Here is a 22,083-nt window from a genome sequence, read left to right as displayed (position 1 = left end):
GAGGGATCATTTTGAGAGCAAAAGCTCAACAAATGGGACCATACTCACTGGCATTTAGAAGAATAAGAGCTTATCTCATTGAAATGCAAGATTCTTAAGGGGCTTGGCAGGGTAATTGTAGAGACAATGTTTCCCTTTATGGGAGAATCCAGGGCCAGAGGGCAGAGTCTCAGAGGAAAGGGGTGCCAAATTTAAGACTGTAATGTGAATTAATTTCTTCTCTCAGAAGAAGATTGCGCATCTTCAGATCTCCCTACCACAGATAAACGTAGCAGCAGAGTTCTTGTGTACTGCTGATATAGATAGATTCTTGATAAGTAGAAAAGAGTCAAGAGTTAAGGAGAAAAGGTGGGAGAGTGAAGTGTTGGATGGAGAGTGCTGGATCAGACATGATCCCTTTAATAATGAAGCTGGTTCTGTTCCTATTTCTTTTGGAGCCATCTAATGGCAGCATGTTATTGAAGCCATTCTAATAGGGGAATGTTATGGCAGAACCCAGAATGTTATGGCAACTCCTGACAGTATAATGAGGGGCAGTGAGTGTTCTCTGCAAATAAGGGAGAGTATCTAGAATGTTCTGTTGCTTTCCCAGTGTAGGGGTCAGGACATCTCTTCAGGGCTGGAGAGGAACTTAACAAGGGGAGGGATCCAGTCATTGTTATTGATAACTACAGTGGACCACAAAAGGTAAAATGAAGAGAGAGAGATTTGGCATAATTGGTTGAGGTGCTCGGCATCAAAATTACACAGATTAAAAATAGTCTAGATTATCACCGAGCCATATGAAAATTCGCATTGGATAAATCAGAATCAAGGAACAAATGTGTGCTTCAAAGACTGGTGTGGGAGAAGTGAGTTCTAATTCATGAGCACTTTGACCAATAAGAGGTCAAGTGAACCATGCTCAGACTGGTGCTCTCACGAGCTGCATACTTGGGAAACTCAACAGAAATTAAACCAAATAGTTGGGTGAAAGAGAATAAAAAGTTTAGAAACATGTAGTCAAAGAGTACAGACAAGGCAATAGCTGAAGATATCAATATGGGAACTGATAAACTGTGACAACGGGCAAAGTGTAGATATCTATAAGTAAATCAACAGCTAGGACCAGAACCAGAATATTCAAGCTACAGGGATAATGAGTGCAGGACAGATGTGTTAATTAACAGTGGTTTTATTACAATAGAGAGAGGGATGACTCAAGTTCAAAAATACTAGATGTCAAAGTGGTTTGGTTAGAGATGAGAAATGATAAATGCAAGAAGTCACTTGAAGGAGTGATGTACAAGCCCTTAAAAATCACATGGTAGGGTGGAGTCCAAAAAGGAAGAAATAATGAGTTCATCTAAAAGCTGCAACAATAATCAGGAGGGTTTCAATCAGCATATGCAGTGTATAAATTAAATGGACAAAGGTCACCCACATCAGCAGCTCACAGAATGTTTCAAGAATAATTTCGTAGAACAACACATTATGAAGTTACACAATACCAAATCCAGTAATTGGTTAAGAATCGAGGATTAATTAATGACCTCACAGTGAAGGTGCCCTAGGTAGCAGTGATCGTAAGATGATTTACTTTTACTTTCAGTTTGAGAAAAAGAGTGAGTAATATTTTTAAAAATTTAAATAAGGACAATTACGAGTGCACGAAAGCAGAGGTGACTAAAGTGAATGTGCAAATTAGTATAAAGGGATGGATCAACAGTTACAGTGGCAGATATCTAAGGAGATATTCCATAATGCAAAATACTGATACATATCCAAAGAAAAGCCATCGACACCATCCACAAAGTAAACAAAAAGCTAAAAGTAACAAACATTAAAAAAAGGTAAGATGAAGTTTGAACAAAATATTAATATTTTTCATTCTTTGCTGTTTTATATAAGTTTAAAAAAGAGAGTACAAGAGGAAGCTACCGAGAAGTATGAAACCAGTGAAAAGTTTCTATGGATAGCTGAAGATGATTAACACTGCCTGTACAGTATAAAGAGATTCTGGGGAATTAATAATGGAAAGTAAGATTGCAGATTAATCAAACAGGTATTCTGCATTAGTATTTGCTGTAGAGGTTCCAAGTAACATCTCAGAAAGAACTATAAATCAGGAAACGGAAGGGAAGGAGGAACTCAGGAAAATTACAATCAGGAAAATGGTGAGCAAATTCTTGAAGTGTAAGCTGACAGTTCCTGATGGACTTCATTCTTAAGTCTTAAAGAAATGGCCTTTGAGATAGTTGTGGCATTGGTTTTAAAATTTTCCAAACTCACTAGATATGGGCAAGGTTTCAATAGATTGGAAAATAAATAATGTAATTCTTTTACACAAAAAAGGATGGGGAGACAGAAAGCAGAAAATTACAAACCAGTTAGCGTAAGTGTCATAGGGAAGATATTCAAAGCTGTTCCTGAGGAAGTTACAGCAGAGCACTTAGATAAGTTCAAGATAAACACACAAATCCAGCATGGTTTTGTGAAAGAGAAATCAAATTTAATCAATTCATTTAAGTTATTTAAAAGAAGCAACACACTGCTTCATTGTTGGCTCAGTTGACAGCACACTCACCTCTGAATCAAAGGCTGTACATTCAAGTTCCACGCCAGAATTTGAAATATTGTGTTGTGGATAAAGGAGAGTCAGTGGATGTCCTGCACTGTACTTAGATTTCCACAAGGCATTTGATAAAGGTGCCATGTCAAAGAAAACAAAGGGTTCATGCTACAGGGACTAATGCATTGGCATGAATAGATGATGGGCCAGCCAAAAGGAAACTGAGAAGACATAGAGAAGTCTTCTTCAGGTTAGTAAGGTGAAATGAGTAATTGCCACAGGGATCAGAGACAGTGCCTCAACTCTTTGCAATTTCTGTAAATGTCTGATGAAGAGACCAAAAGTATGATTGCTAAATTTGCTGATGACACAAAGATAGGTAGGAAAGTAAGTTGAGGCTGCAAAAAGCAGTCAAGTGGCAAGTAATATTCATGCCACACAAGTGCTGGGTAACAAACATCTCCAACATGAGAGAACCTAACCATTGTCCCTTAACAGTCAATGGTAGCATCATCACTGAATCCCTCAATGTTGATTAGCATTGATCAGAAACAGAACTGGACTAGTTATACAAGTACGGTGATGCAAGAGCATGACAGAAGCTAGGAATCTTGTAGTGAATAACTCACCTTCTCTGCAAAAAATTGCCCACGATCTACAAGACACAGGTCAAGGCAAATGCCCACATCCCATGTGTGAACTTAAAGGTCAAGTGAGTGGCATTGATTTGGCACATTAAGTACAATGTGAGAAAATGTGAAAATTGTCCATTTTGGCAGAAGAGTAAAATAATGAGAGATTGCAGAGCTCCAAAATGGAGAAGGATCTCCATGTTATTAAGTATGACTTTTAAAAGGCCCATTTGAAGATATGGCAAATAATTCAGAAACCTAATAGAATGTTAACCTTTACTGAGAGGGAAATTGAATACCCAAGTAGGGAGGTTATACTTTCAGTTATACAGGGCACTGGAGTAATGTGTACTTTCTTTGTCTCTTTATTTATAAAAAAAACACAACTCAAATGTATAGGCAGCAATTCAGAAGGTTTGTGTGACTGAGGCAGGTTGTCTTATGAGGGTAGGTTGGATAGGCTACGTTTGTATCCACTGAAATTCATAAGGTTAAGAGACAACTGGACTTTAACGTACAAGATCCTGAGAGGGCTTGACAGGGTGAAAATGTAAAGGACGTTTCCTCTTGCAGGAAAATCTGAAACTCGGGGATCACTGTTTTAAAATACGATACAACCCATTTAAGACAAAGGTGAGGCAAAATGTTATCTGTCAGATGATTGTAAGTCTTTGAAACTGTCCCTGGAATGGAGGCCTCAAAATATTTTTAAGGTAGTGGCAAATAGGTGCTGGCTAAGCAAGACATGTGAAAGGTTATTAGGAATAGGGCGGAATTTTGATTTGTGTTTAAAAATCAAATCTGCCATGACCTTATTGAATGGTAGACACGCCTTGTGGACTACTCCAATTCCTACCTTTTAAGTTCATATAAGGTGGCAAAATCTAGCAAGAAAGAAAAAGAAAGGAATTTTCCATATGGAGTCTACATTTGGGGGCAGGCAGGCAATCTGAGTGCATTCAGGATTGGTTAGCTTTTTTTTAATCATAACTGTGCAGTTCTCAGCTCATCTCTGCCTGTGTCTCTATGCTCACAATCTGTTGATAGGAGATGTAGGAAATTGTTGTTAGTGAGGGATTGAAGGTCCTGGCAGGATGTTTAAAAGACACCCAGAGGCTAAACACATTAGCCCTTCCATTTTTCCAAGTCAGCATGCATCCTTTCCTCAGGGAGAGTTCCACCTTTGCCCAGCCTCTTTGTGCATTACTTTCCGAACATCCCACTGTACGTCATCCTCCAACCTCAATGTATCTTAGGCTATCGCCACCAATGTCAATATTGACAAGCAGAGATAAAGGCTCAAGGGCAAAGCAGAGGCTTCTCACTCTAAACCAACAAGGACAGTACCTTGCCTTTTGTACATCATTTCTGTGCAGTTGGAAATAAGAGGGCAAATGTAATTGACTTGTGGAGAACTTGATTGAGAAGATGAAATTAATTTTAGCAAACTGACCTTTTAATAGTCATCCATGCAATGCTTGCAGTTGGAAAGCTTAACCTGTCTTTAAAGTTCAAGAATTAATCCCACTATTGAGAGACAGATATTTGGCCTCTTACACAATTACATTCCCTTGCCGACCTTGTTTCCTGATCTTGGGACAGCATAAGATTTTGCCCAATCTGAGTGTATTAAAATATTAAACATGTACTATTAAGCTTTACTTTAAGAGATCATAGAGTTAAGAATGGAACAGTCATCTGCTTCACTGATAATATTCATTGAAATTTTCCAATATCACACTATTAAAATGGGAGATGTATGCCAGGTATTCTTAGCTAGCTAAGCAGCTCCAAACTTGAGTCTTGCCTGTCATTAAATGCTTTGCACTGGAAACTCCAGATTGGGCCACAAGATGGCGCATTTTGCAGTCTTTGGTAGAATACAAAACTGATAAGATTGAGTTAAATCAACATCAAGAACATCTGTGGAGAAATGTTAATGTAGCATTGTAAGGAAATGATTACCTGCTTATTAGTGATTAGTTCTTGAAAAGCAACTTTGTGAAAAATTGTTCTTCTTTAGTACATAAACCAGATAAACAATATAGAGTCAATGTTTTGGGTCCAGGAACCCTTCTTCATAACTGCTGCCAGATCTGCTGAGTTTCTCCAGCAATTTAGGTTGTTATTTCTAATTTCTAGCACCCGCACTTCTTTGTTTTGTTTAAATCAATGTAGAGCTTCGTATCACTGAATAAGTGATAAATAGTACTGGGCTACCAAATGCTCAAAACTATATAGAGTTATAAAATATGACCCAACTTCAGTATATAGAAATTATAGAATACTTACAGTGTGGAAACAGGCCCTTCAACCCAAAAAGGTCGACCCACTGACCCATTCCCCTACCCTATTACCCTATATTTACCCCTGAATAATGCAACTAACCTACACATCCCTGAACACGATGGGCAATTTAGTATGGCCAATTCACCTAACCTGCACATCTTTGGACAGTGGGAGGAAACAGGAGCACCTGGAGGAAACTCTCAGACACAGAAAGAATGTGCAAATTCCAGACAGTCGCCCGCGGCTGGAATCAAACCTGGGTCCTAGCCCTGTGAGGCTGAAGTGTTAACCACTGAGCCACCATGCCACCCTCATGGCTAATCTTGCAGCAACCAAACACACTCAAGTATGAAATTCGTAATGCACCATTGTACAGTGTCACTTTTACATATAAAAAGGTGTACTTCTAAGCTAGGAGATTTTAGTTCAGCACTATCAGATACAGATGACAGCCATCCTTTACCCTAACTGTACAGATCTTGGATAACCAGCAGATACAATGAAACTACCACCACAGTGCAGGTCATCTATCCAATTTACCTTTCCAGATGAAAGAGAATACAGTCATTATAAAGTGCACAGGGAAGATACAAATATTAACTGGAAAGAAAATACATTTGAAACATCAAATATTCATACCTCCACTTGTGCTCCAGGCCGCAAACCACGTCCATAATTTACTAGCTGTTGATAAGCCACACAAAGACCAAATTTACCGTCCAGCTCATAAAGGCCTGCTGCAACGTTTAATACCTTACTTATCATACCCTAAAACAATGAAAAAGAAGAGAAAAATGAATAGACTGGTCAAACCTCAGGCAGATGGACAGTAGTACCTGATACAGCCAGTGAGACCCACATTGTTTTATTCATGCAAAGTCACCTCCTTTGGTGCCGAAAGACCAAAACTTAGTCAAAACAGTTGTCAAAGAGAACATCTCACTTCAAGAAACAGATTATCTCCCTCATCTGTATACATATGTTCGCCCTCTTAATTAAATAATAATATTTAACAGGGTTTTCCTGCTGCGTCAAGTGGTTAGATCTTCAGCATTTGAGCCCACATAACATACAGAGAAAAACTGCCACAACTTTAATTTTGAACAGTTGCCTAGCACCAATTGCTGGAAAATTCTTGCATAGGGATATCCAAATAAGGTAGCATTGGACTCGGGTATGCTATCTTATATGGTTGAATAGCCTCAAACACCCACTGCCAAGTCTCATGGAATAATCGGTAACTACTTGTGGGAGGTCTTTGAAGATAGCAAACACAACTGCTTCAGCAGATAAATGCAGGAGAGAAAAAGTGTTATTTAAAAAAACCAAGACACCTTCCATCAGCTTCTATCCACTCCCCACATTGAAAATGCTGAATGGCACTGCAGAGCTACAGCATGAAGTTAAAAGTCAATGTAACTCAACCATTCAAAATAAGGCACAACAACCTAACAGACTCAGTCTTATAGCCTGCAATTACATAGTCAAACGCCCAGTATGAAGTTTCCATTCAATACCATTTCCTCCAGCCATCATGTCAAAATAATACAAAAGATTATCTTACAACCCAGTGCATATCCAAGCCTACAATGCAAAACACCAAGTACTCACACGATAAGAACATATTTTGGACTCTCTGCTCTTACACATTTCTTCTACGGTGTGTTGTGTTGACCAGTCCACAGAAGACCTATTCTGAAAAGATTCTTCCTTACAAGCAAGTGATGTTTGCTCACTTTTAGAAGCCTGCTTCATATGTGAAATATTCATAAATTCTGCCAGTGTTTGTTCTTTCACAGACCCCACATCATATTGGTAGAAGTCAGAAGACGATGACACTACAAACACCTTATAATTGGTGCCCTGCAGACTGGAAATGAAGACCTTCGTTATGACATATTGCTTTGAAACTTCTAAGCAGTGATGCCACATTAGTTTGGCAGGAACCTAAAATGAGAACACAAGAACACAATGAGGTATTCAAACTGAAAATATCCAAGATTTTTCATTTTAAACACTGACAGCTTTACAATAATTCTGAAGAGCAAAGTATTGCACTGAGCAACTGAATAGGAAAACTGACATACAAGAGCTATCTTTTTAAAAAAAGACAGACAGAGTAAAGTTAGGCGAATGCTTGCATACATAAAAAACAGAACATGTTGCATTCTATTTTTTCTCCGTGTACCTCAATATATTTAGTTTATTTTAAAGGATTATTGGAGTCCTCAGTTGGAAAGTTAGGAGCTACATCAAATATTGTCACAAAGTGAGGCTGCCTCTTACTCAGCAATGCTATTTTACTCAGCAGTCACTGGCATCATGTTGAATAAACAGGAAAATCAAATTAAAGTCAACAGAAGAACAAAGATATACAAAATAGAGTCAGCAATTACTCAGTTATGTTGAAGACATTATAGAACTATTGCAAACGGATGAGTTCAAATAGAAAGTGCACAATCATTTATAGTAGTTTATTCAGAGGTTCAAAGTTAATAAGTTGCTAGACACAATTTAGACAACGATTCTCAGAAAAATTTAAGTGTGTAGTGAAGCCAAAGATAATTTAGTAAAAGATGCTGAATATTTTTGTTAAGTTGATGTATTTAGGATGAAATCTGCCCAAGTGATACCTGAAATAAAATAGAAAGTTGTATAAAAGCCCTAGGTCATAGTTTTGGAAATGTCTTAGCTATTTTAGCCAAAATGGATTAGTGCCTTCATTAACAATTTCAGTAAAGCAAATAACTCCTTAATGTGACAATTTAGAGAAACACTTATTTTTACCTGTCCTACTTGCACAGTTAATAATGTGCCTTGCTTCACAGACGGTATGGCCTTCAGGCAACTCATAACAGTTACTGAATGAAAAACTAAACCCACATGCTATAGTGCTTATAACCATGTGTTGTCCTGTGACTTACACCAATGTGGTGGATTATACCAGATGTTTCACAGTAGAGACAAATGCCTAAACAAAGGCCACTGTTGCTGCCAACAGACAGGCCCTATTCATTTTAATAGGGAATAAGAGATTAGAGCAGTGGTTTCCAAATGTTTGTTTACAGTAAATATTCAACCCAGCCTACTAACATAGTGAGCATCAGCTACTTAAGAGGTAATTATTGCCAATGCAGAACTTATTTAGTAACACATTCAGAAGTCAACTACAGAAATCTGATAAAGCTTGAAGGGCCTGACATTCCTTCGAAAACTTGCTACTTTGAAAACCGACAGTCAAAGCAAATCACTGCACAAATTGATAAAGTTGTGACCTATCAACTGAAGAATTGGATTTTACGATACACAAAGCTTATTACAGGTTTAAGGCCAGTAAAATTTCTATTTAAACGTAGGTCATTTTTGTTTGAAAACACACCTGAACTAAAACTGGAAGAGAATCTTCAGTTTCAAAGGAATTAAGGAAGAAGAAGAAAAATGTTTTCCCTCGGATATGTATAAGCGAACACAGACAGCCAAGTTCTCCAGCTATGTTCATCTTCACTTTAGGGCAATGAAACCTTGACAAAAATCAGAATAGAATTACTGTCACATATCATCCATAACAAAGGATTCCAATACTTTAACAGACAATCAATACCTTCCCAAGAGATGGTAACAAGTGACAAGGTCAACCACCTGACACATACTTCCATGTGTGAAGATATTGATCATTTCACACTACAGCATGTTATACATATAATTTATTCACTGCAAGTCTCAAGACAAAAATTTCCCCAGTACTCAAAGCACAGCTGGCGTCAAAATAGTATTCAGGTAATCCTTTAAAACAAGGTAAGAAGTTCTTGTGATTCTGTTCGCCGAGCTGGGAATTTGTGCTTCAGATGTTTCGTCCCCTGTCTAGGTGACATCCTCGGTGCTTGGGAGCCTCCTGTGAAGCATTTCTGTGATCTTTCCTCCGGCATTTATAATGGTTTGAATCTGCCGCTTCCGGTTGTCAGTTCCAGCTGTCCGTTGCAATTGTCGGTATATTGGATCCAGGTCGATGTGCTTATTGATTGAATCTGTGGATGAGAGCCATGCCTCTAGGAATTCCCTGGCTGTTCTCTGTTTGGCTTGTCCTATAATAGTAGTGTTCCAGTCAAATTCATGTTGCTTGTCATCTGCATGTGTGGCTACTAAGGATAGCTGGTCATGTCGTTTTGTGGCTAGTTGGTGTTCATGGATGCAGATCATTAGCTGTCTTCCTGTTTGTCCTATGTAGTGTTTTGTGCAGTCCTTGCATAGGAGTTTGTACGCTACGTTGATTTTGCTCATGCTGGGTATCGGGTCCTTCGTTCTGATGAGTTGCTGTCTGAGAGTGGCTGTTGGTTTGTATGTTGTTACGAGTCCTAGTGGTCGCAGTAGTCTGGCTGTCAGTTCGGAAATGCTCTTGATGTATGGTAGGTAGTGTGGCTAGTCCTTTGGGTTGCGGCATTTCCTCGTTCCGTTGTCTTTCCCTTAGACATCTGTTGATGAAATTGCGCGGGTATCCGTTTTTGGCTAATACATTGTATAGGTGTTCTTCTTCCTCTTTTTGAAGTTCTGGTGTACTGCAGTGTGTTGTGGCCCTTTTGAATAGTGTCTTGACGCAACTTTTTTTTGTGTGTGTTGGGGTGGTTGCTTTCGTAGTTCAGGACTTGGTCTCTGTGTGTGGCTTTCCTGTATACCTTTGTGGTGAATTCTCCATTCGGTGTTCTCTATACCATCACATCTAGGAATGGGAGTTGGTTGTCCTTTTCTTCCTCTCTAGTGAATCGGATTCCTGTGAGTGTGGCGGTGTGTGTTCTCCACTTCAGAAATATTAGATTAATTGAAAGCTGCAAAACAACCTGTTTGTTGTGCCTTTAGTATTGGGAATGCAATGAGTCAAAATTGTTCAAAGCAAAAGAACGAAATATTAAGAGGACTAATTAAAAGCTAAATCAGAGATACACTTCAACACATCCCTTAAAATGGAATGCAAGTTTAAATAGCATTGTAACACAAGAATTGTAAACATTGAAGAACTGTCAATTGCAAACCATGGATCAGTGCTAGAGTGGGAGCAATGCATGAGTTGAATTCAGTGCCAGTTAGAATAATGGAGCAATGTTTAGAAGCATTTGAGTTTTAGCTTTGTGAAGGATTAAATAAAAACATCAGGTTGGAGAGTATTCTTAATTAAATCTGATGATGACAAAGATCAGGACTGGTGACTTCAGTAGATGGCCTGAGGTTGTGGCAAAGAAGGGAAATGTTACATTGAGAGAAATGGGAAATCTCTGTGAAGAGGAGGATATGGTGATGATGAGTTGGGATTGGAGAATGAGTCAGTGATGTAGACATATCAGAAAGTCAGTGAACTCAAATGAACACACTTAAGTTCTCAAAAGTCTAGTTCAGCTCAAGACAGTGGTTGAGGAGAGAGTACCGAATCAGAGGTGAGGAACTGGAGTTTGTGGAATTGGCAAAATATCTCCTTTCCATCCACAGGTGGCATTTCTTCAAAATGGTGGTAGATAACATGGACTGAATCCAAGGCTTCATATTGAGCAAAAAAAGTTCAAAATTTAGATATCAATTTGATAAACCTACTAGTGCATTTTCAATGCAGTTGCCGAATCATTATTTCATTCTTTAAGCTTCTCAGAATAATCTACACAAGAACCACTGTGGTACAATCACTTAAATGCAATTGCCTTTTTGATTAAAATGTAAAGTTCATCCCATTTAAGCAACAAGATTTTTCATTTTTAATAGACTCAGATCTTCATCCAACAAGGTAAGCAGTTAATTTGAAGTCCAATGCCTAGTAAACCAGAATATTATTGCAGTTCTATAGATCAACTGGGAGAAAAAGTAAGGACTGCAGATGCTGGAAATCAGAGGAAAGTGTGTGTTGCTGGGCAAGCACAGCAGGTCAGGCAACATCCAAGGAGCAGGAGAATCGACGTTCCAGGTACAAACAATCGAGTCTCCTGCTCCTCAGAGGCTGGCTGACCTGCTGTGCTTGCCCAGCAACACACTCGAGTTCTGACTGATCCCAGGCCTCAGCCTCATGTCAAGTCTTATTCGGAAGTTGGGTTTCTGACTTGTGTTTTGAAAACGTTTTCCACCTATTTTGGGGGAAAAGAAAATGTGTGGATCTTTTCAATACCAAATGTAAAGATTTTCAAAAAAAAAAAATCACACTTGCACATTACACTAGGTGCACATATTCACTTCACTCTTGTACAGAAATACTAAGTAGTGCTAATTATTAGTTGTTCTGACTGCATTAACTTAAAACAAGTCTTTGCAGACAAAAGAAAAATTTAAGAACAACCACATGGTATTAATACCCAGGGACACATGCAAGAAGCCACTATTGTCTAAATTAAGGGAAAAAGAGCTTGCACATTGCTTGACTATTAAAATTACATGTTGAAAATTATATGTCCTACCCTTTGTCCAGGAGATGAATTGCTGATTCTGGTAGTAAAACATTCAGCGTGTTTGATGCCAAAAGGCTTCCAACTAACAGTTTTGGAAACACAAGAAATGGTGCTTCGATTATCTCAAGATAGCCAGCTTCAGTCCCACCAAGTCTCCAAACAGTAGTCAATGGAATGTAACTCCAGCTTGGAAGTAGTACTAATTGCCCCAACCACCGAGCATCTAATTTGATAACCTGGTCAAGAATTTCACCATAAAAGAAGAGACAAAAATTTAAACAAATCTGTTTGGAATTTACATATCACAAAAGTATTGGACTAAATGTTACACATACATTATTTCACTTTGGAGTACACTCCGTGAGAAAGGCAATATTCCCACAAAATTAGTTGCAGGAAAACTGGCTTAGAGAGAGACACTATCTAAAATAGAAATGAGAGGTTTTAATTTTTCAAACAGCAATTTACTGATTCTGCAGATAAGTAGAAAGTGGACTTTAATGAAAGTGAGTAAGACTGAACATTCATGCTGAATTTAGATTCAGGAAACCAGCAGGAATTTGTTTGCCAATGTTTTATTTTAAGCTAGGATTGATCAACATATAAATACAACACATACAAAAACTAAAATCCCTAATTTAAGTGGTCTTCATTTTTTGCTACATTTCACTGAGATAATCACTCAGTTTCCTCCCTTATATCATAGGCATAAATAGACTGCTGAGTTTGTTTGATAGTGGAATTCACTACAATAATCAACTCATGCAGTGATCTGCTTGAGTGTTCCACTACTACTAAATAGGTACATTCATTAAGTATATACCGGACTTCCCATAAAGAACACTTCATTCTCTGTTAAGCAAACTAACATTGAAGCATAGAAAATAGGTGAAGTAGGCTACTTGACCCTTCAAGCCTGTACCACAATTCCATAAGATCATAGCTGATCATGCAATTTCATTATCCTACTCCTGCTTTCTCTCCATACACCTTGGTCCCATTAGCCACAATGGCCACGTTCTGCTCCTTCTTGAATGTATCTACCAATTAGCAAACAGTTGAGAAACTCTTAAAATCCTGGCTCATTGAATGGCAATTTCAGTCAGCTGATCATAAGCTAACAAGAGTTTTCAAACTATTGTTATGTTTCACAGTCTATCTCGTATAGATAATTCTGAATCAACCTCTTGTACGCAATGTGGGAGTCTCTGGTTGGGCCAGCATTTAATGCCCTTCCGCAATACCTTTAAGAAGATGGCAGTACAGCCGCCTTCTTGAATCATTGCAGTCGAAGTGCTGTAGAAAGGGAGGGAATTCCAGGATTTTTAGCCCAGAGGACTATGTCACAAGAGCATCCTGTCCATCTGGTACGTCAGCAGTACTATAGATATATAGTAGGAAATTCGACGTTTCGGGCATAAGCCCTTCATCAGGAATGAGGAGAGAGTGCCAAGCAGGCTAAGATAAAAGGTAGGGAGGAGGGACTTGGGGGAGGGGCAATAGAGATGTGATAGGTGGAAGGAGGTCAAGGTGAGGGTGATAGGCCGGAGTGGGGTGGGGGCGGAGAGGTCAGGAAGAAGATTGCAGGTTAGGAGGGCGGTGCTGAGTTGAGGGAACCAACTGAGACAAGGTGGGGGGAGGGGAAATGAGGAAACTGGAGAAATCTGAGTTCATTCCTTGTGGTTGGAGGGTTCCCAGGCGGAAGATGAGGCGCTCCTCCTCCAGCCGTCGTGTTGTTATGTTCTGCCGGTGGAAGAGTCCAAGGACCTGCATGTCCTCGGTGGAGTGGGAGGGAGAGTTAAAGTGTTGAGCCACGGGGTGGTTGGTTCTCCCACCCCACTGGTTCTCACCTACCACCCCACCAACCTCCGTATACAACGTATCATCCGCCGTCATTTCCGCCACCTCCAAACGGTCCCCACCACCAGGGATAGATTTCCCTCCCCTCCCCTATCAGCGTTCCGCAAAGACCACTCCCTTCGTGACTCCCTCGTCAGGTCCACACCCCCCATCAACCCAACCTCCACTCCCGGCACCTTCCCCTGCAACCGCAGGAAATGTAAAACTTGCGCCCACACCTCCTCCCTCACTTCCCTCCAAGGCCCCATGGGATCTTTCCATATCCGCCACAAGTTCACCTGTACCTCCACACACATCATCTATTGCATCCGCTGCACCCGATGTGGCCTCCTCTATATTGGGGAGACGGGCCGCTTACTTGCGGAACGCTTCAGAGAACACCTCTGGGATGCCCGGACCAACCAACCCAACCACCCCGTGGCTCAACACTTTAACTCTCCCTCCCACTCCACCGAGGACATGCTGGTCCTTGGACTCCTCCACCGGCAGAACATAACACGACGGCTGGAGGAGGAGCGCCTCATCTTCCGCCTGGGAACCCTCCAACCACAAGAAATGAACTCAGATTTCTCCAGTTTCCTCATTTCTCCTCCCCCCACCTTGTCTCAGTCGGTTCCCTCAACTCAGCACCGCCCTCCTAACCTGCAATCTTCTTCCTGACCTCTCCGCCCCCACCCCACTCCAGCCTATCACCCTCACCTTGACCTCCTTCCACCTATCACATCTCCATCGCCCCTCCCCCAAGTCCCTCCTCCCTACCTTTTATCTTAGCCTGCTTGGCACACTCTCCTCATTCCTGATGAAGGGCTTATGCCCGAAACGTCGAATTTCCTATTTCTTGGATGCTGCCTAACCTGCTGTGCTTTAACCAGCAACACATTTTCAGCTGTGATCTCCAGCATCTGCAGACCTCATTTTTTTTTACCTATAGATATATAGTAGCTGGCTAAACAGCACAGACATTTGCTGTTAGTTTGTAATTCAAATTGCAGAGCAGAATTCTGGTTGTATCAGTTGTTTTAGCCTAAGATCTGTCCCTTAAGGAATTGTGGAATTACCATCTTCTGCTTGAGTGTTCATTTGAGGACATACCCAAATCAAATACTATGTAACCAGATTCCACCACTTAACAAAACTGCACTTTTTTACAAAGAAAACATAACATAATTTTATATTAAAGTGGATTCTGAAGAAACTGTCTTCCATGTTCACTTCATCCATCTATTAAAGAACAAATTCCCCAATCGTCAGTAAATAACGTTGTCACCTTCCATCACCATGCCACATAACAAAATAAACTAATGAAGGCATCAAAACTAGTCAGGAGCAAAAGCTTATGTGTTTGTAAGATTAGAAATTTCTGTTTACCTCACAAGGTATGAATCCACTTTTGTCCTGCAAGTACAAGATTCCTCCATTGTGTTGTTCTTGTCTCTCTTCAGCACTTGGAGTAATCGAGGTCTTATCTGTCAGGATACCACACAGCAGCAAGTTTGTCCGACTAAGTGCCTTATGACTTATTAGTAAACTCTCTTTATGTACTGTCCACTGCTTGAACTGACTGGTGCTCCATGTTAATTGACTACAGCAAGGGGTCTTCTGCTGAGACTGAAGTTCCTCAAGGGATATAAATCTGCAATTAAATCATCTTTAATTAAATCAGCAAGAAGATAGAGTCTATTGATCTCTTGAATGAACATTTTAATCAACATGACAGTGATAGGCAATGTCTGATCAATGACACATAGTTAGTGATCAAATGAAATCCAAAACATTGTGGAATTACAAGGCATTTCTCTCAGCATCTAAGAGAGGAAAATCAAATGCCATTTTGATCAGATTTAGACAGATTTCAACATTCTCAAATTTCTTTCAAAAACTACTGAACTAACCAGCAAGTATTGAATATACACAAAAATAATTACATCTAATTCATCCTCGTGCATGAATCTATATTAATCTCACTATCATATTTCGCTGCCACTTGAATGGTTTCACAGATTTTGCCTCTACTTTACCTTGGAAGATCCACTGACATTATGAAAATAATGTATATTAGAATAGGGTCTTTAAAATGTAATTAAATATTCCAAGTCACTCATAGGACTAATTTCCAAACATCACTAGTGAATTAGTGCATGTTACTGAAAACTTGGTCAAGCATTGGAAAACCTTAAAAGGAGAGATGGAGGGAGGTTTAAGAAGGGAATTCCACAGGTCATGCCATTACTAATTAATATAAAGTTTGAGAAGGACTGCAATAGTAGCAAGCAATACACTGCTTCCAAAGCAGAATAATTGTGTTTCTAAGTGTATTTGTTGGTATAATTCCAAGAAGCATTACCATTCAATTGCAAGAAATGTACAGATAGTGTTCTAAATATAATTCAGGAGCAGATATTTACGTCATCATATATCATACATATTAAAAAAATTTGTGGTTTGCATTAACTGTCCAGCTTTGCTTCACCACAAAATGTAAGCCATGCTCCAACAGAAAATTTGCACCCAAGATAGCTGAGAAAGATGAAGCTTTGGAGTCAAGCAACTACTTAAGTCTCTCTGCCACAATGTAATCATTTTGCTCAAGAGTTACACTCCATCCAAAAGAGTCAGCCAAGAGAGAAGGCAAAGAAAAATAATGACTAATATCTACAAGTTAAAGTTCTGTGTGTTTTTTTTTCCAGGTGCTCAGGTTTCCTCCCACAGTCCAAGGATGTGCAGGGCAGGTGAATTGGCCACACTAAACTGCCCATAGTGTTAAGTGCATTAGTCAGAGGGAAATGGGTCTGTGTGGATTACTGCTCGGAGGGTCGGTGCAGACTGGTTTGGCCGAATGGCCTGTTTCTATACTGTAGGTAATCTAATCTAATCCTAAGATTCAAACCTTTAAACATATTTCAAAGCAAGTGTCCTTAATGTTAGCAGCTCATGACTGAAACTGTAACATTGTAAAAGGTTTTAGATACTAAAAATTTGAAACCTGGGGAAAAACATTGCCATAAATACACAATTACTAACTAAAAGTACAGATTAAATGTAAATTAGTACCTTTCATCAGAAATAACAATGCAAGTAATGAATATAATCAGATTTTTCAGTACCTATAGCTTAAAGGTAGAATAAGTCCATCTTTTCTTCGATAGCAACAAGTATTACTGTGATTGTGACAAATTCTGCATAAGCATTGAAAGAGACAGCTGCTCAACTCCTTACAAGTAACTTCACAATCTACAGCAACAGGAAGGATGTTCTTTCCTGTAAATCTGTACAAATTCTGGAGCCACTCAATATCCTGTAAATTAGAAGGCATGGATGAAATATTAACTGTGATATTCTTTGTGTAAAGTTATTCAAAACAGTACCTCAAAGAAACTACAGATCCTGACAAATGCAGTAAAATAGGGCATAAACAGATTTGTTCTAACATACATTTCACAAGATAAGTTTTTATATATCAGTGTAGCTGGGAATAAGCAGTAGTAAAGAACAGATCACAATATACACATGACTACATACTTTGGAAGCTATAATCCCATCCTCTGTCCCTAAACATGCAGTTTTGGAAGGCTACCATTGATAACTTCATTACCATATTATCCTTATGGGCAGAGAGGAGGGTGCATTATTCAGCAGTTGAATATGAATATTGACTTGGCTGTTCTTAATGGAAGGGCATAAACACAGCTTTGAATTGGTCAACAGCTGGTTTAGTTCTGCAATTGTATCAGGGTTACTATTCAAGCCGGAGGCAAGAATGGACAACTTGGATCCCAGAATGAAACCTGATTTGATAGAAAAATAACACATATGGCCTTTTCATTTACCATGAAGGTTAGTCACTGAATATATTCACAAGAGAGTTTGTCAATGTATTGTTAACAAAAGAATATAAAAATTTATTGCATAAAAATACAGTATATTACACCAACTAAGAATGAATAGTGATCTCATTACAACATCAGAAAGAAAGATTTATCCCTTTTATATCAACATCCTTACTCAAATCTCTGAGTCCCACTGTCTCCACACTGGAGATTTTCACTCAGCTACTAAAATGTGCAGAAATTTGCTAAAATTCACTGGATGCTATTGTCAATTGCTGTTTAATAGTACGGAAATTGAGTTTGCTGAAAAAAAAGTATATTTTTCCAAAACTTTTGCCTTGCAGTCATCAGGTTAATTAAGGAAAATAAATATTTTTACTGTACAGGAGAAGAGTTCTGATTAGCTGGCAAGTGAATTCTGACGAATTACACTAGCAGCCAATTTAGGATTGCCAGTTAGGATCACTGTGACATATGTGCTTATACCAGAAGCTGCATCTATTAATATACAGGGTCTTGTTTTTTTTTGCAGACAGGAAGACCATGTACAGAAGCTGCACCTGTTTCAACTCAACAAAATAGGTAACAGTCATTAGCTAGTTCATTTTCAGGGCAATGCCTCGAACAAAAAGAGTAAATCTGCTGGAGTTAAAATATAAACAAACCCCGGCAGTGAATTGGCAAACATTAATTGATGGTTTTACCATGCAACATCTCCCCACAGTCTAACTGCCAACCAATCATCTGTTCCCTCTCATACAGTATAAATGTTGGTTTAAGGCTGCTGTGATGTGGTGGTAGTATCCCTGCCTCTGAGCCAGAAATCTCAGATTCAAGTCTCAACTGCTTCAGAGGTATGTCATAAAACATTTGAACAGTCTGATTATGAAATGTATGCAAGTCCTGGTCTTCTCAAACTGTTTCATGCAAATTGTCCTGACGGGTGCAAGACAAAGAGGATTTTTTTCATCAATTAACGTCTCTCCCGCAACCCTTTAAACAAAGTGCTAATGCAGTTCATTATTACTGAGCAGGAATTCCATAATTCTTTTCCTTGTTGGATGTCTTCCTCTCAAACTACCACAGCATTCTGTTGTGAGTTTTCTTCACACTGAATTCTAAGATTCTCTGGACTTCTGTCAGCCTTGACTCCTTGGAGACTGCTAATAACAGCAGCTCTGCTATTATGGACCTATTCTCACTGCATGATCTGCTTATAACACCGTTTCCCATTCACCAGTGGTTATAAAACTTCAGTAATTCTCTCTTCAGGTGGCTTGCTGATCATTTTGCGAAAAACACACAGACTTCTGTCAAATGCAGTTTTGAATTGAATGACTGACTTTCCAAAAGATCAAGTCAGGTCCTTACAGAATTGAAAACTAAAATTCACTATTCCTCTATTTTAGAATCTAAGCTCCCAAATTACAACAATACATTATAAAACTTCATTTCACATGGTTCAAGTAACACTGCTTATTCCAGAAGATTCCCTGTGCTGGGGCCATCTTCAAATCCTGAGATCAAATAAAAAAGGGGAAGAAAAAGTAATCTCAATCCTGGGAAACAGGCCAAGCAGGAACAGTAGTAAGTACAGTGGAAAGAGTTTAATTGCTGGTGTTAAAAATTCAAAAAACACATGCTCCCTCTCCTCACACCCCCTTCCCTGAGCAACAACAAATAGTGAAATTTACAATCTAACCATCTACCTTTAGCATTCCTTGACTATTACGAGGAAGAGGACAGGGAACAGGGAGATGTCAGTGAACATCGACCAGAAACTTAACAGGACCTGATGTACAAAATGTTGCAGGAGCACGGGAATGTCAGAGCAAGTACCTCATCTCCTGCACCCCCAAATTCAGTTCACAATCTATAAAGCACAAGTCAAGCGTTTGATGGGCTATTCTCCACTTGCCTGGAGAGTGCAACTAGAGCAACACAAAAAAAAATTCCCAAAACAAAAACAGATGCCCATCCACTCCCTCTTGCACTGGTTCATCAAGGCATCACAGGATGCAACCTTTTCATGCAGAGAGTGGTACATGTAAGGAACGAGCTGCCAGAGGAAGTGGTGGAGGTTGGCACAATTGCAATATTTAAAAGGCATCTGGAGGGGTATATGAATAGGAAGGGTTTGGAGGGATATGGGCCAGGTGCTGGCAGGTGGGACTAGATTGGGTCGGGACAGCCAGTCAGCATGGGCGAGTTGAACCGAAGGGTCTGTTTTTGTGCTGTACATTTCTCCGACTCTATGCAACGCACCACAGTCTTTTAAGAGTCACAGAGATTTGCAGCACGGAAACAGACCTTTCGGTCCAACTCGTCCATGCCAACCAGATATCCCAACCCAATCTAGTCCCACCTGCCAGCACTTTGCCCATATCCCTCCAAACCCTTCCTATTCATATACCCATCCAGATGTCTTTTAAATATTGCAATTGTACTAGCCTCAACCACTTCCTCTGGCAGCTCATTCCATATACGTACCACCCTCTGCGTGAAAAAGTTGCCCCTTTGGTCTCTTTTATATCTTTTCCTTCTCTCCCTAAACCTATGCCCCCTTGTTCTGGACTCGCTCATTCCCTGGGAAAAGACTTTGTCCTATTTATCCTACCTGTGCCACTCTGATTTTGTAAACCTCTAGAAGGTCACCTCTCAGTCACCGATGCTCCAGGGAAAACAGCCCCAGCCTATTCAATCTCTCCATATAGCTCAAATCCTCCAACACTGGCAACATTCTTGTAAATCTTTTCTGAACCCTTTCAAGTTTCACAACATCTTACCCGATAGGAAGGAGTTCAAAATTACACACAATATTCCAACAGTGACCTAACCAATGTCCTGTACAGCCACAACACGACCTCTCAACTCCTGTACTCAATACTCTAACCAATAAAGGAAAGCATACCAAATGCCTTCTTCACTATCCTATCTACCTGTGACTCCACTTTCAAGGAGCTATGAACCTGCACTCCAAGGTCTCTTATTCAGCAACACTCCAGAGGACCTTACTATTAAGTGTACAAGTCCTGCTAATATTTGCTTTCCCAAAATGCAGCACCTCGCATTTATCCAAATTAAACTCCATCTTCCACTTCTCAGCCCATTGGCTCATCTGATCAAGATCCTGTTGGAATCAGAGGTAACCTTCTTTCCTGTCTACGACACCTCCAATTTTGGTGTCATCTGCAAAATTACTAACTATACCGCTTGTGCTCACATCCAAATCATTTATATAAATGATGAAAAGTAGTGGACCCAGCACCGATCTTTGTGGCACTCCACTGGTCACAGGCCTCCAGTCTGAAAAACAACCCTCCACCACTACCCTCTGTCTTCAAGCTATGAGCCAGTTCTATATCCAAATTGCCACTTCTCTTGTATACCATGAGATCTGACCTTGCTAACCAGAGATCTGACCTTGCTAACCAGTCTCCTATGGGGAACCTTGTCAAATGCCTTACTGAGGTCCATATAGATCATGTCCACGTTCTGCCCTCACCAATCCTCTTTGAATGTAACAATCAAGTTTGTGACACATGATTTCCCACACACAAAGCCATGTTGACTATCCCTAATCAGTCCTTGCCTTTCCAAATACATTTCCATCCTGTCCCTCAGGATTCCGTCCAACAACTTGTCCACCACCAACGTCAGGCTCATTGGTCTATAGTTTCCTGGCTTGTCCTTACCACCCTTCTTAAACAGTGGCACCATGCTAGCCAACCTCCAGTCTTCCGGCACCTCACCCGTGACTATTGTTGACACTAATATCTCAGTAAGAGGCTCATAACGTCTTGACAGCACATGGAAGAGCAAATTTAGCCAACGCATAGGGCACCACCACCGCTCTAGTCCCCCTCCTAGTTTGAAACAATTTCCTCCGCTGTCACTCGACTGGAAATCCTTCGAACAGCACCGTGAGCACACGTAGACTGTAAGAGTTGAGGAGGGTGGTTCACCAACCACCTTTCTATGGGGGGAAAATGGGCCATAAATGTGAAGATAATACATTAGCATCTCAGCAGACCCTGAGTCACTCACTCTCACCAGGGCACCATCAGCACAGGTTGACAACTGAGAAGGAGCCTGCCATCGTTATTATAACAATGGGACTTTTAAATCTAAACCCTCACCACCTCTTGATTCAGTTCCTGCTGATGGAACCCAAGCTGCAGACCAGGGAGGAAGGCCCTCACGCTATCGGGTGCGCCCACCCAGTGACTTCATGGGCAGGACAAGTGTGTTATCCGTGTTCAAAAACAAAAAGAGGGATGATTGCGGACTCGTTCTTCAATCAATGCGATGCGATTCAAGCCGTTACACGGGAGGGTCACACTCACAGCGCTGCTCAGCTCCCCAAACTCCGACACAAACTCTTCCATTCCCGTCAACGCACCGACGGCCGCTTCCACTCTTTTTCCGAGTCGCACACAAAGGTAATTGAATATTTAAAGTCGCGCTCCAAACGCCGCCAACCAACCGTCACTAACGGGCTCCCCCCC

At 40.2% G+C, this 22,083-nt stretch overlaps 1 protein-coding gene across 1 annotated transcript in view; it reads right to left on the bottom strand.

Annotated features, from left to right (window-relative positions):
• ctc1 (CTS telomere maintenance complex component 1) overlaps positions 1 to 22,083 on the bottom strand; it is a 78,323-nt gene extending 56,240 nt beyond the window's left edge. The window contains exons 1-7 of the mRNA XM_060853173.1: positions 21,922 to 22,083; positions 16,853 to 17,043; positions 15,117 to 15,381; positions 11,898 to 12,124; positions 8,852 to 8,993; positions 7,084 to 7,419; positions 6,112 to 6,240 (exon numbers count right to left, since the gene is read on the bottom strand). Coding sequence (XP_060709156.1) covers positions 6,112 to 6,240; positions 7,084 to 7,419; positions 8,852 to 8,993; positions 11,898 to 12,124; positions 15,117 to 15,381; positions 16,853 to 17,043; positions 21,922 to 21,963 — 1,332 coding nt within the window. The 5' untranslated portion in view covers positions 21,964 to 22,083. The remainder of the gene's footprint in view (positions 1 to 6,111; positions 6,241 to 7,083; positions 7,420 to 8,851; positions 8,994 to 11,897; positions 12,125 to 15,116; positions 15,382 to 16,852; positions 17,044 to 21,921) is intronic.

This window comes from Hemiscyllium ocellatum, chromosome 39 (genome assembly GCF_020745735.1).
Source record: "Hemiscyllium ocellatum isolate sHemOce1 chromosome 39, sHemOce1.pat.X.cur, whole genome shotgun sequence".
Taxonomy (NCBI): Eukaryota; Metazoa; Chordata; class Chondrichthyes; order Orectolobiformes; family Hemiscylliidae; genus Hemiscyllium; species Hemiscyllium ocellatum.
This window is presented reverse-complemented; position numbering and strand designations above follow the sequence as displayed.